This window comes from Opisthocomus hoazin, chromosome 22 (genome assembly GCF_030867145.1).
Source record: "Opisthocomus hoazin isolate bOpiHoa1 chromosome 22, bOpiHoa1.hap1, whole genome shotgun sequence".
Classification (NCBI taxonomy): Eukaryota; Metazoa; Chordata; class Aves; order Opisthocomiformes; family Opisthocomidae; genus Opisthocomus; species Opisthocomus hoazin.
Genome location: NC_134435.1, coordinates 9,743,817 through 9,758,701, shown reverse-complemented (window position 1 = coordinate 9,758,701; position 14,885 = coordinate 9,743,817). Strand labels below are relative to the sequence as shown.

Genomic DNA, 14,885 nt, shown 5'->3' with positions numbered 1-14,885 from the left:
CAAAAAGCTCAAAGTATAAATTAACTCAGTTAAAAAGGCGGTCCCTAGTGTTGCTGAATAGATGGATGAAAGTTTAAACGGGATGTGACTAGTATAGCTGTGTCAGGGTAAGTTCTGGTGTAGTGTTTTGTTCTTAGCTGCAGGGAAGTTGCTAGCTGTTGCTGGATTTTTTTCCTAAATGGTCTTCAGCGTCAGGCACTTAGGTTGAGCTTCGGAAAGAGCGTGAGCGCACTGCATTGTGATGGAGAGCTTGGAAATGAAGATTAGTAAGGGCACCATGTGCTGGGTTTTTGACCTGCAGTCTGTCTGGGAAAGAGTATGTAACGTATGTGGTGGACATGTGAAGCGGGCTTCAAAGTACTGCATTATTTAAGTATCTGAATGAGAGCAGGTATGAAAAAAAGGATCAGTTTTCTGCTTGTTGGAGTGGCTGCTGAGCAGCCAGGCTATGTTTTTGAAGAGTAAAGCTGTATCTGCATCGGGCCTTTTTCCACAGTCTTACTAAATGGTGACAAGAAGTGAAGGAACTGCTGGTGTGAATACCTGCAAATCCTAGGCTATGCTGAGCCTTGTCCTTGGTTTATGCAACACTGATAGCTTGAGTGTGCTTTAATGTTGCTGTTACGGAGAACAGCCTGTGTGTTCCCATCTCAAATTATGGGCATGTAAAGTATCTTTAAACCATGAAGACACAATGGAAGAAGTAAAATGTGTAATGCTAATCAACATGGAAAAGTGTTCTGTGTGTCCTTTGCTTGAAGAAAAGGATTTTTAACATCAATTGACCGAGCTTGTTGGATGGATAGGCTTTTTTTCCTTCTACACTGAAATTTGCTTTCATTGGGAAGAAGAGGGAGACTTAGGCCTGTTTTCCCTTTGTTACAGAGATTATGTTAATTAAGTCTTATTAAAATACTGTAGATCAAGTCCATTTCTTGACATCTAGATGTAATCTTACAGAATCTGGTAGAGCTATTTCAGTTCATGGAGAAAGAAAGAAAGGAAAAAGTGCAGGGTTTTTTGTGTCCTTTCTGTTTTGATGAGAGGAAAATGTAGGTATGTGAATTTTAAAACCAGGTAAAAAGAAACATGGTTAAAGAGATCTGAATAACTTGAGTGTTAATTAATATTTAGAAATTTGGGATTAGATAGTGGGGTTTTTTTTTTAAATTTCAACCTCTGCTTTTTGTTACAGGTTACATCTTAAGTGTTGTGCTCCTGACTTTACCGAGGCAACACCTGGTTCAGCTTTACCTGTACTTTTTGACTGCACTGCTGCTTTATGCTGGGCACCAAATTTCCAGGTAAGAATAAATAGATTAATTTTGTTAGTTTGATTTGGGACTTCAAGGAATGGCTGATACTTTGTTAGTATCTTGTATAAATGGCATAGATCTGGTTTTGTGGAGGCCTTTGTTCTGTGCCAGATGCTTAAATATATCTTCCTGTTCTTTGTCTTGAACAGTTTACGGAATTAAATGTGCAGTCAGGTAGTTCTGGTGTATTTTCATTGACGTAAAAGGAATTTCAAGCTACATTTCTATAGAGTGTAATGTCCATTAATCTGAGGAGAGAAAACACCACAAGACTAAATGTGGCCTCTGAGGTAGTAATTTGAGTTATGCAATGGCTTGGCTAACATGCTTCCAACACTGAAGCATTCTACAAAGCAGACAGGACATTACTTTTAGTTTCCTGGCACCTGCCATGAGAGAGAAAATAGAGATATGGAAGCTGGTAAAAGTAAAGTAATAGTGGAATTTATTATTAATTGTTTTTTTGGTAATATATTTTACAATGAAAACAAAGGTGTTCTGGACCTAAAATGCAGAGCAAGAAGCTGAAGAACTCTTGAGTTGGACAAGACAGAGTCAATCATCTTTGTTTGGTTCCAGCTAAATCTGTTGGAAGCCAATGGAAACTCTCATACTGACAAGAAGTTTGACTGGGACCAAAGAAGGGTGCCAGCATATTAATGGCTTTACATGGGAGGTTTTGAAAATACGGACTTGAGCCTGATTTATTTTGATTTTACTGATTTTCTCCCGCTGATGGGAAGCATATAAAAATGTACTTTTGATTGATTTAAGTGAAGTAATAGTTTTGTTATTTCTACATCAAAATTGTTGTTTTAAAGCATTTGCTGGAATATCTCTTACTTGGTATGTTGCAGTTCAGGGCAGTGTTAATGAAGGTTTTGTAGCGACTTGACATGTTGCTGTTGTGGCTGGCAGAGTTGCAGTTAATGATTTCCTGAATGGATGAGGGGACAAGAGAGGAATTATGGCCTTTTATTGCCTGGGTAGGAAGAATAGAGTTGGTTTTTTTTCTCATCACCAAGGGAGTCCTGAATTTTTATAGATACATTTTGTGGGTGTTTCTTACAGGGTTGAAGGCTTACTTATTACAACAAATAACCTAAACATTATTTAAGAACTTGTGTTGAAATAAAAAGTAAAGCTAGTAACAAATACCCATCAGATGCAGGGCTTTGGTCCAGAACATTTAAAGCTAGAGATCTTTATATTTTTTAAAAGAAAAGGAGATGGTGTGGATTTTGGCTGATGGATTAAGGAATAGCGCTAAGTTTGATTTTAAGACCTTAATACCCAACCGTGTCCAGGTGGGTTTTGAGTATCTCCAGAGAAGGAGACTCCACATTCCCTCCGGGCAGCCTGTTCCAGTGCTCTGTCACCCTCAAAGTGAGTAATTCTTCCTCGTATTCAGATGGAACTTCCTCTGCTTCAGTTTGTGCCCGTTGCCCCTCGTCCTGTCGCTGGGCACCACTGAAGAGAGCCTGGCCCCATCCTCCTGACACTCGCATTACTTTTTGAGGTTTGAGACTTCACAGGCTTCATTGAAGCATGTGAGATAACTGTTGCTTGAACTGTTCAGTGTATTTGTACTAAGCTTTCGCTATCTGGTGCTTCTGGAGTGAGTTAATAAAGACTTTAATTAAATCTTGCATCAACTGGCACAAAAAGATATGTAATTAAAAGATGTCTTGGATTCAAATAGTCCAGCAGTATTCCCTAGCTGTTTTGCAAAGCAAATGTAGTTGCTAACACTTTTGAGTGAGCTTACCCATTCCCTAGGTATGAGACTGGCTTGGGTTGGAAGGAAGCACTGTGCAAGGGGTTCTCAGCAGCAGCCGTTGTATGATGTGGGGGGTGATGCTTGCATTCGCTTTTCAAAAGAATTTTTGAATCCCACTAGTTTTTGTGTTGAAACGAGTAAAGGTGTAACACACGAATACAGCGTTAGTGGAGCTATTCCTTTTATTGCCAAAGCTATCCTATTCCAACTGATGTTTCTATTTAGCAGACTGATGATAACAAGAGATACCGTAGTCACATGTGCAAACTGTTCCTGAGAGGTTTTTGTTAATAATTCTGCTTAGAGCTGAAAACTTCCAGTGAATCGCTTGCATGCATTACCAGTTGGGATGCTATTTAAGTCAGATGAAGAGGTCCTATATTGAGGCCAGCTTGGTTAATGCAAATTATAGAACAAGACCAGAATCAGCTAGCACTTGTGACTCTGCAGTGTCCTGGAAATTCAGAGCTGTTGAAAGACTTCAGCTTTCAGTGCTTTTTTTTTCCACCCCAGAAATAGCTTGCGGTTCAGCTGCAAGTCTGGGAATAAGATCCGAATTTTATAGTTAAGCACTGACTTCAGACTTCCAGGTCTATGTGACCTTGACAAGTCACCTAACTTCTTAAGTGTTTGTTTCCTTATCTGCCAGACTGAGAATTACCTTAATGTGCAAAGATTGATTATTGTTTTTGAACACTTGGAGAATCCAAGAAGATTCTACATTTGTATGTAACATGTGAACCTGGCAATTTGGGTGGAGATAATACACCATCTGTTTATGGAAAAAGAAGTTGGTTTTGAAAATCAAAATCTTGCTGCTCCTGACAAGGAAAATGGCTGCTGGTTTTATTTTATATGTAGCTGCACAAATGTCTTGCTTAAAAGGATCACATTCTTTTCTCTGTTTCCAGCAATAAAACTGGGGAAAATAAATAATACAGTTATGCAGGAAAGAAATGATGCAATTAAACATGCTGTTAATACTAAAAAAAGGAATCCACCTCATTATCTTATTTTGTGTTTTGCAGTTTTGTTACGATTGTGTTCCAAGTGTTGAGCCTAGCAGAGCTTAGAATGAGAAGATAGGGGCAGGGAGCAAAAGACTGAATTGTTTCTTATGGATAATCTTAAAATATATTTAATTTTAAGGTTGACTGTAGACATTTAAAACCTATGAGAGTGTGTGTTTGATGTTGACGGTAGGGATTAATCAGCCAAAGTAAATGTCAGCGATATGAGTCAATTAGGTCAGATAACCACTGTGCCCTATGTCAATTACAAAGCTAATTTTTGATAACACAAGACCTTTCTATACTTTCAGTTACTGTGCTTCACACATGACCATTTTTTGTATCTCTTTACCTTTTTAGAGCAATGTTAGTCTTGGCTGTCCATGAGTATATGTCAACAGTCCAGCAGTTTGATTAAATGAGACTGGGAATGCATCTACAGAATGAACAGCAGGCAGTCTCATCTAAGCTTTATTCTTCTATCCTAATTTTCTAAAGTAATAATGTAGTTTCAGTCATTACATTCAGTAGTAAATACTGATTTTAGCATTCTTGTTTTCTTACATTGCTTCAGTAAAGTGAACAATACTCAAATATAAAAGCTGCAGCTTAATACAGCTTTAATTGATAAAAATTGAGTGCAGGCACTTGCTCTTCTCAGCATCTTGTATGGCACTGCAGCTGTTCGAGGCATCTTCTGATTGGTGTCTGTGCCAAAAAATACTTGTGTTTGTACTGGTAATAAGAGAATCATTGCTTTGACTTTTCTTATTCAGATATCATCTACAAATACTGTTTAAAAAATTTAGGACATTTTAAAACATTGCTTTTCCAAGCTGGGGCCTAAAACTCAGTTAATGAGAGGTACTTACAGAGTTAAGCCAAGTACAGGCTTCTGTGCAGATGACTGAATCAGCTAGACAACAGCAAGAAATGTAGCTTGAAGGAGTTTGGGCCGTGTCCAGGCTGGTTCCTGGTGTTGAAGCAACTGTAAGTGCAGCTTTGTTGGTGTGTCTTAGCTAAGTTGCATAAGGTCATCTTGCTACAGTTAGTATCCTGGGTGATTTTGTAACCCGTTTTCTAACAGATACAGAAGAAACTTGATGTCTTCACTGCTTTCATTCTAGCAGTTTAGAAATAGCCAGTGTTTTCACCCTGAATTTGAGGATGGAGCGTGAAATTGCCAATACAGAAAGCCATCTTCAGCATGTTGCAAATGGTGTTGGGTTTTTTTCTCACTTTGTAACTCTGATGGATTATGCTGTTTGTTTTGCTAATGCTTTCAGGAAGTGCTTTCTGCATGTTCGTATGAAATAAAGTAAAAAAACCCCACAACTTTGTCCCAAAGATTGCATCCGTATGGATGTTGGAAGGTGGAAAAAACCCCCTTGTGCGTAGCTGTACCTTGATAACAAGGGGGAAAGTTCTATCTAGAATCAGTCGTTTTAGGTGCCTTTTCAGTCCTCATGTGTTTTTAATTGTGGGTTACAGTCTAAAGAACCTATTTCAACATACCTCGCATATACTATGACACTTGAAAAGCTGCAGTGAGTAGGCAGGGTTGTCAGCTATGAAGAACAGGCTTTGAAGTGTTTGTTTTAGTACTTTGAGATTTATGTCTTGAATTCCAGAGATATTTTGCAATTGCAAATGTGAATACCTTAGCTTGGGGTAGCAAGCTAATACTAGAAAAAGGGTATATTTCCACATTTCTGGAGAGAAGTGAATGCTTCCAGTAGCACTAAGTTGCATGTTTTTCTGCCCTGAAATAAAAAGAGCAATTCTTGTATTGGTTGTGTTTTCTGGTATTGTTTGCCTTGCTTTGTCTGCATCTGTTACTAGCAAGTGTGGCTTGCCTCACTGATACAAATAAACACGTAATAAATGAAGTGCCATACCCCTCGAGTAAACACACACCCCTAGCTCCGTGCAGGGTCAGATGACGTGTGTCTGTCTGGCATTCCTGGGATGTGCAGCCAGACGTGAATGACTGGACGGCATCAGCCGGATCCGAGCACAGGATGGGTTGTGTAGAGTTGGCGATGTTCTAACACAGACGGAGCAGCAGCCATCCTGGGAGTGGAGAAGGAAGGGCTGCAGGGCAAGGCAGGAAAAGCGGCTGGAGATCTGGATGGAAAGAGTCATGAGTATTGCTTGCTGTCTCGTGGCAGGGGGTTAAGGAGAACTACTGCTGTGCTGTTCCAGGATTGCTGTCTGAAAGTGCAGAATGCTTGCTCTTAGTGTGACATTCATATTTGGGTTATATTGCTGTTACATTTGTTAGCCTGCTTGAAAGCAGAACTGATGGATGATCACCAAGAGTTATGCTATGGTCTTCTCAGGTTCTTATCTTTGTCTTTGGTTGCCTGAGTCCACCCTTTTAGCCAACCTTTTCTGAGAGAAATTGCAGTTATCCTGTCAGATTTTCAGACTATCTCACTCCATCTGTCAACAGCAGTCTGTCAGTTTGAGGGTATCCGGTTGGTCCCCCGAGTTTCCCAAGATAGAGCTAAACTTTTAAATCATGTTGGATAAAAAGATTGAAGCAGCTCTCTTCCTGACTCGTTTCACGATTGTCATTTTTCCTTAATACCTGTTCTTAAATTCAATGCAGAGATTGTTAGGTGCAAAATACTATAACCATTAAATTGGAAGACCTTTCTGTCAAGCTCTCAATTTTTTTTTTTTTTTACATGGAGCTGGTGGGAAAAGAAATTATTATTAGGAAGAGGAACACTTAATAAGGATACTTAATAATGGAATGGTGCTTAAGAGGCTTTGTCAATAAGCAGTTTCAGGCCACGCTCTGAAGAACAACTTTGATGTCCCAAAGGATTTTTACAGCTATGCCAGTGAGTCTAATTACAGATAATATTTCTCTCGCTTAACTCATGCCTCAGTTAGATCCTTACATCAGTGAGGCTGCTGTAACAGTAGTGTTAATATTGCCTTTTTGTAATTTAGTTAATTGACTGTGACATACACTGGAGTTACATATGTGTGGAATGAGTAAATTGCTTCTTGTCTGATCAGATGGATCTTAATAGTTTGTGGGTTTATTTTTTTAGGGATTATGTGAGGAGCGAGTTGGAATCAGGATATGAAGGGCCCATGTACTTGGAACCTCTCTCCATGAATCGTTTCATGACTGCTTTAGTGGGTAAGTGCTTTAAATATTTGTGACACAGGAGAGAACTCTGCCTAATTCTCCTTGTTGAAACACGTTTTACCTCTTGGTTTCAAATTTCTCTTATCGCTTTTAGTAGCTGTGATTCTCATTAATATGCAAGAGGCATGGGAGGCTAGGTGTACCCTGCCTGGCTTTTTCTATGTCATTGATTTACCAGTACTCTTGTACTTGCTGATCTGAAGTATTTTCTAGGTCTGTTTGTCATGCTCTGCCCCTGTGTTCTTCTCAGACTCGCAGTCTGATTCAGAAGGATTAGATTGTCTGTCATAACCTTTAGGTGGAAAGTACTGTAGAAATTTCAGTAGTGATGTGTATTTGTAGTGGTCTGGTCAATGAAAGTGTTGTACAAGTATTTGTTCTTTATTGGCCATACAGATGAACACTATCATCGTCCTGCAAAAAACTGGTGAAATAGATTTGTGGGTGTGTGCATGGAACTACAGGCTACTTTTTTTTTTTTTTTTTAAAGGAGTCCCAGGGAAATTTCTAATTAAAGAGTTAAGGAGTGACAAGTCAAAACTACATTTAAATTGTGTTTGATTAATGGCAGAGGTCACTTCTCTACCTAAAAATTCCAAATAACTCCTGAAGAATTGAACTTTCTAGGCTATTCCTTTATCCTTTGAACTTTGGCTGCAAGAGAATAAGTTCAGCGTTAAGGATGCTATGCTGTGCCATATGCTCTACTGAGAGGATATTGGAATACACACACACCATGTGTATTTTAAAATTGAGCCTGAGGCAAGCTTGAAGGAAAAATCTTCCTTAATTCCTTTCACTAAGATCTATAGTTTTCATCGGATTATTGACAGATTTAGTCAGCCATGTACTGTTGTCAAAACTCAGCTGCTTTCTGTTTACTTGCAGCTGCTACTGGCAGATTTAAATGGGTTTACTTCTTTACAGTATGTTAGGTCTATCAGAATATATACATCGCCATATATACATTGCCTGCTTCCCTGCACCCTGACTTTCAAATGTGGCGTTTGACTCTGCTTTTAATATTTTTTAATAGAAATAACATTGATATTTTTCAAGAAAGTGGAATCTAAATAATTTCTTCGCTCTTCTGAATTTCTAGATATATTTTGCTGTCTTGTCAAGTGACACCAAAGTGCAGCTAAAGCCTTTGCTGCGTTTCTGTGAGAAAATGTTTGTAATTAGTCCTTTGTCATTAGCCCTTTGAATCTCGCTCAGGTGCAATGTAGGGTCCCATGATAAAGCAGAATTCCTTTGAGAGCTTCACAAAGCAGCAGGCAGGTCTGGGCAGGAAGAGATTAGGAGGCATTGTGTCTTTCAGTAACATTTAGACAAATATTAAACTGGGAGTCAAACCCATTATGCTTCATCCGGGTCTTAATATGGAATAAAAATAAGCGAGGAAAAAATAATATTGTTTTTACCCAATACAGTTTTGGGTTGTACTGGGTGTCAGACTAAAATGTCCCCTTATTGTAACTGCTTTTCAGAAGTAGGTGCTTGACTGTACTAGCAAACGTGTGTATGTTAACATACTTAATGTCCCCATTATTAATTTCCCCTGTTCTTTCAACGCCAACTTGAAAGTGTAATTTTAGTTTTGATGGCACATGATCTTCTTTGGGGAAGACCTGTGAAAGCGGGCTATGAAGCTTGACAGTGTTTTGTATAAATATGAAGTACTTTCTCAAATTTTTTACATACAAGGTATTTATCCAGTGCAATCTACCGTGTCGCAGCAGTATACTGCACTGAACTGTGTCATCTTCACAGAAAAATGAATACGCAGGTGCTTTGCCTCATCTTTTTCTTACGTGTTCTGCCAGTGTGTTGTGCTCCAGCACTGCTGGCAAAGGCATGGAGGCAGGTGCACAGGGGAATAATTATGCTATTAATACAGCTCTGATTCTGGTTCCTAAAAGTTCTGGTCAGAATTAAGGGGATGATGTACAGTACGCCAGCTGGTTCACAGACTTAATCTTTGTTAATGCTTTTATTTGTTAGTGCTTTTTGAATGGGCTCGCGTAGTCATTTCTTCCCCTGGATCTAATTCAGTCTTCTGACTGTTGACTAGTGTTACTAATGTGCTGGGTGGAAGAAATAGATGTCTTTGAAGGCTGCCCCTTGGATGAGTGTGCCACTTTGTGAGCAGGTCAGCTGTCAACATCGCAAAGCTGCGTGGTTTTGGAAGCAACGCTGCCATGAAGGCTTGTTTTTTCTTAGTGCACAATAATGGGATTATATATTAATTTGAAGACGTCCTGGTTTTCACAGAAGTTAAGGACGTAGCCAGGGAATTTGTTAACATCAGCTTTTTAAAATTGGAAATGAAATGAAGACAATTCCTGCTCAAAGTGGCATGAACAGCGGCTGTACCACATAGGCTTTCTGGTTGCACATTTTCCATTAGCTTATGAGCTGGGAGGCTTTGGCTACCTGACAGCAGTGTTTAATGTATTTGTGGAGGTTTTGGGAAAGGAAAAGAATGGTCAGGAACTTAAGGCAATAGATTTCCTCCTTCTTGCCTCATTTCCTAGCAGAGGAGCCTGGTGTCGTGCAGGGTTCCAGCTGTTGGGTTCATTGACTGTGTCTGGCAGTTTTCAGTCCGTGGCATTTAAGTTTACAGAGTGCAAACATTCAGCTGGATTTGTTAGTCTTACCAGATAGCTAGAACATTAAAATCTTTTTATGATTTGATATGAGGTACAAACTAATTTCTGCTGACTGATCCTGCTGTGTTGTGTGCAATGACTGATGGTGTGCAGCTCCTCTTGGAGATAAGCGACGATTTACTGCAGAGAGACACTGTCTGTTCTGAGCTAAAGTGCTGCTACCCCAGTTTAAAATGGGAAGTACCAGTCTCTAAAAGCTCCACTGGAGACATGTTCAGGCCCTTCCTGAAGGGCTTGAGAATTGACACGGTGCGGACTTCAGGAAGGAGGTTGGGGCCTCCAGAGAAAGTGTTCCATGTATTTCCTTTGATGGAGTACAGCTCTCCTTCCCATGGCAAGTAACTTTTGATCTGTGTTTAGATCGGAAAGGTGGGAGGGTCAGAGAGTTTAGCAGGGATTACCGGCATACTCGGCACATCACTGCTGTAGGAAAGCAGGTTTTCCTGGTGTGAGATGAGACTGGACTCAGAGGTCCTGTTTTGTGATTGGAGAGCTCCAGAGTCATCCCAGAGAGCACTAAATTGTTTAATGTGATGTAATTGCAATATTTTGTTTCGGATGATGACACTCTTAATAAATCCTGAAGAACATACTGAATGCTGGTATTTGTGTCCCTTTGTGTGTGAAGCTGGGTTGCCTTAGTTACCATGAGTTGCAGAAATCCTTGCAAGCTGACTGTGCCAGGCTCCTGAACATTACAGCACAGCAGTGTGCTGGTGGTATCTTAAATAGGGTTGTAGCAATGTGTGTGTGGGCAGAGAACAACAAAGTAGAGGGAGAATGCTTCGGAGCTGAAGTCTGTTGAACTTCTGAAAAGATGAGTAGCTTTCTCTGAGGCATGTAAGACCCAGTATGCTGATAGTGTCTTGCTGAGAGCAAGGGTGCTTATTCTGAAAAGACATCTGCTAATTCAGAAATACATCTAGCAAATTGACAGTAGGACTTAAACGTGAAAGAGGACAGCGTGAAGGAGCAAGAATTTTGTATGCTTAAGTAGTAGGGATTAACGATTGCTTTCAGCTCGGTTGCAGTTATTTTGAAAGCAGAAGTCCTCTCCTAGGTCGGAAAGCTAGGCAAAATGAAAACAAAACCCTGGTACTACTGTTTCTCCTCCTGTGGCTTCCCTCCCCAGCCCAGCCAGAAGGGCTTACAAGGTCACTAAACTTATGTGAACACATGGAGTTAGTGCTGACCTAGAGATGTTAACCACCTTGATTTTGTTACTCTGTGTTTTGCTAAGGCTAACTCCTTAGGTTTCAGGAGGAGCTGTGAAGTGCAAACGTTAGTGGAGGTAGCTCCAAAACTGAGCATAAGAACTTGGGTTTAGTACCATGTATTGTGGCTTTTGGTTGTATGCTGACATAGGTGGTGAACAAGGTTCTCCTTTTAAGTAATGTGCAGTAAACTTTCCTTACTGCAAAATGATGAGTGAGAGTTGTCCTTATCCAGGCAGTGTGCGTCTTGCCGCATTCTGCTTCATCTGAGATAAAGGGTACAACTTCCCTTGGCTCTAATGGGAGCGGTTATACTGGAGTGGACTGCTCTGGAAATGCCACCCTCCATATCTCTGGGTGTGTGGGAGAGATGTGCTCGTGCTTGTGTCCCTGCCAACTGCTAAAGAGAATTTAGTTGTTAATTATCTGTCACTTGCAAGCTTCAGTGATAATTTTGAGCAACTGCCTCAGGGCATTATGAAATTCTTGAAGTCTCAGCTGCTGACCTGGCTGTTTTCCTCTTGCTGCTCTTGGCCAGTAACTCCTCTTGACAGTATAAATACTGTTGTTCTAAAAGCTATTTGGGACCTCTGATTAGTTTTTCATAGATTGGGATAAAATAGTAGTACGGCTGGGCTTCAGAAAAGCTACTGCTGTGTGCACAGATAGTGATGGGATTTAAGTTGAGCTGGGGATGTTAAGGAATAAGAGGGATGACTTGTTGGGTTATCCTCTGCATGATTTATTCCTGGGACTTCATATTAATCTTTGTATCATTCTGCATTGTTTTGGGTTTACATCTCGCAAATCTGTAAAGTGAAAGCATGCACTTCGTGCAGTTTGAAAACGGTAGCTTTTGTGTCCCAGCAAAAGATGCGGAGGTGCCTGGTTTCGTAAGAGGTATTATGTCCTAGTTACAACTGTCGGAATATACTGGATGTTGATAACTGTGTTATGGAAAGACAACGTATTAAAATACGTTTTTTCCTGAAGGGGATAATCAGCTTGATTATAAAATACTGTGTCGCATTTTCAGGTCAGCTGGTGGTCTGTACGCTCTGCTCCTGCGTCATGAAAACAAAACAGATCTGGCTTTTCTCTGCTCACATGCTCCCTCTGCTGGCACGACTCTGCCTGGTCCCTTTGGAAACCATTGTGGTCATCAACAAATTTGCCATGATTTTCACCGGTTTGGAAGTTCTCTACTTTCTGGCATCAAATCTTCTGGTGCCCTATAACTTGGCGAAATCTGCATACAGAGAGCTCGTCCAGGTAAGGCAGCGAATGTAACAATTCTGTTGTCCTTGGCCTGAGCCTTTTTTTTCGGGAAAGAAAGAAAAAATACTTCACCTGTCTTCTGTGCAACTGTGTGTGTGTGTTAACTCATGCCATCTTAGCAAACCAAATGTGTTCCTATCCATAGCATCATCTTTCTTTAATTCATGGTAGCTTATAATTGGTATAGGTGAGCAGTTAAGACATTAGCTTGAATTATGCTGCTGGCCAGCTGAGCATGTTCACTTTGCTTGGACTTTGCTTAGTCCTTCCCAAATCCAGGCTAAAAGACAAGATTGTGGCAGAATGGAATTTATTTACAGCCTTGTTAAGTGAGCAAGGCAGTCCCTGTGCGTTAATTGTAGTAGCTGTTCATTTCAAGAAATGCCTTCTGTATAAAGAGCATTTGTAATTATAGTAGTGTTAAATTGGGAGTAACAGCAAAGCTGATTTTGACTGTAATAATCACTGACTGAGTGATTTGTAACTTGCAGACAGTGATTTGAAAGGTCTGTGGTATTTTCTTTAGAACAGCAGCATTGCTGAGACCTCTAACAAAAGTTAGCAGAAACAGAGGAGACCGATCTGACATGTATCCATTTTGTTAACGCGTTGACATCTGGTATATATTTAGTTGAAAAGACACTTTGTTAGTGATACACAAGCATCACACCTCACATTTTTTAGACGAAAATAAAATATATGTGTATATGCATCATTGTATGTATTTCAATATAAAAAGGTTGATGCTTGCTTGACCTTTGTCTGACCCGCTATTTCAGGTCTCACCTCTTGCTGGATTTTTTTAAAACCAAGCCACTGTTTTTCTGCCTCCTGCTCTTCAGTCCAGAAGCAGTCTGAAAACTTACTTTTTAAGCTATTTCAAAGCCCTCTTTAGAGCTCTTTCTTTGCTGTCATATCTGTCATATACAAACAAAAACTTGGCAGCAGTAAGTGTCTAGTTTGCCAAGGTCTCAGCCTGTCATGTTGATCATTACTGTCTGGTTATTTATTTTGTATGTAATTGGTCTTTGGAGCAGAATTATCCTGCTGTGTTTGTACAGCACCTAGCGTGGTCTGATCTCGTCCATAACTAGCTTGTAGATTTGCTGATTAAAAACTAATTCGAGAGCTAACTGGCAAAGCTTCAATATCCTTGTTTCCCAGTGAGAATAGGAAAATCATGCTTACTGTGTACTTACAGTGATAATGTTTGGGTAAAACATTTCCATGTCTTTGTACAGCTCAAAGACTTGCAACAGGTTGGAACCAGCACTTCCATTCCACACTATGTGTGTGAACGGATGCAGAGTTTAGCTTCCTGAAGTCAAGCTCAGAGCAGATTCGGATTTGAGTCATGTATCTATTTTTTAGTAGATGCTATGCTTAAAACACTTCAGCATCTTATGACTATTTTAATTGCAATTGCATTCTGGGGTGAGGGGGAAATAGTTGTTTCTTGCTGGTTTTCTTTTTTTGGGAGGGGGTGAGAGTTGTGTTCTAAATATAGTTGTTACACAAGTCCCCTCATCTCTAGGATTGCTTGGCTTCCCTCCCCCCCCCCAAGTATTTCAAATCTTCGCGTGCCAGGCTGTATGACAGTGTTCCTTGTACATAGCCTTTGGACATCGATCATACTCTTTCTCCTGACTTTTTATGCGGAGGGCATAACTTCTTTTCCTTGGGAATACAGAGAAAAAGGCAGAAGCTTTATAATGTGGCACTGGATTTATAGTAGTGCTGATGCTGCTTTTCAAAATGCATGTAGTAGAGAGTGGTTTGGAATGAAAAGTTGTGTGTGACTGGTTTTTGCATTGTAATGACAATGTGGGAAAACAGGATTTTTGTTTTTAAAGAGCTTGCTGCTCTTTGCTAATGTTTTTGAAACTGAACAGAAAGAGCATTGGCTCATAGTGCGTTTGTATAACTGGTTGCAGCTCCACTACAAATCAAGCTAAATATGCTTATTCCAGAGGAGGATATTGCCCTTTTTTCTTGAATATTTTTCTACGTCTATTTCCATCACTATAACTTTGTGCAGTTTAGTTTTCAGTGATGCCATCATCCTGGTGTTTGTCAGTTGGTATCAGTGGCAAAACTTAGTGGATATCGGGACGTCAAACACCAGGAGTGTTTTCTGGATGCAGCACCGTAGGGGAGAGCCCTAACTGGTGGGCCAAGGCAGCTGTGCGTGCATGTGTGTGTTGCAGACTGTGGCTATAATTTAAAAGCAGGTCCAGAACCTTGGCTGCCTACTTGCAGCAGCAGATGTCAGAAATACCTCATAGTTGCGAATCTGGTTTATAAGCGTAGCGTGACCCTTTTCCAGTGTGGTGGAGCACTCTGCCAGGAGCAGCGTAGGATTGCGTGCAGGCCAAGGGAGCCTCCTGAGGGCAGATGCACTTCCTTCACAAGTCTGTGTGCAAAGCTAAAGGCGGGAGCTTGGCAC

General features: G+C 40.3%; 1 protein-coding gene across 2 annotated transcripts in view; it reads left to right on the top strand.

Moving 5' to 3' along the window:
* RNF145 (ring finger protein 145) overlaps positions 1 to 14,885 on the top strand; it is a 46,428-nt gene that overhangs the window by 19,661 nt on the left and 11,882 nt on the right. For both annotated transcript variants that reach the window (XM_075441738.1, XM_075441739.1), the window contains exons 3-5: positions 1,196 to 1,304; positions 7,175 to 7,266; positions 12,198 to 12,433. In XM_075441738.1, the coding sequence (XP_075297853.1) occupies positions 1,196 to 1,304; positions 7,175 to 7,266; positions 12,198 to 12,433 (437 nt within the window). The remainder of the gene's footprint in view (positions 1 to 1,195; positions 1,305 to 7,174; positions 7,267 to 12,197; positions 12,434 to 14,885) is intronic.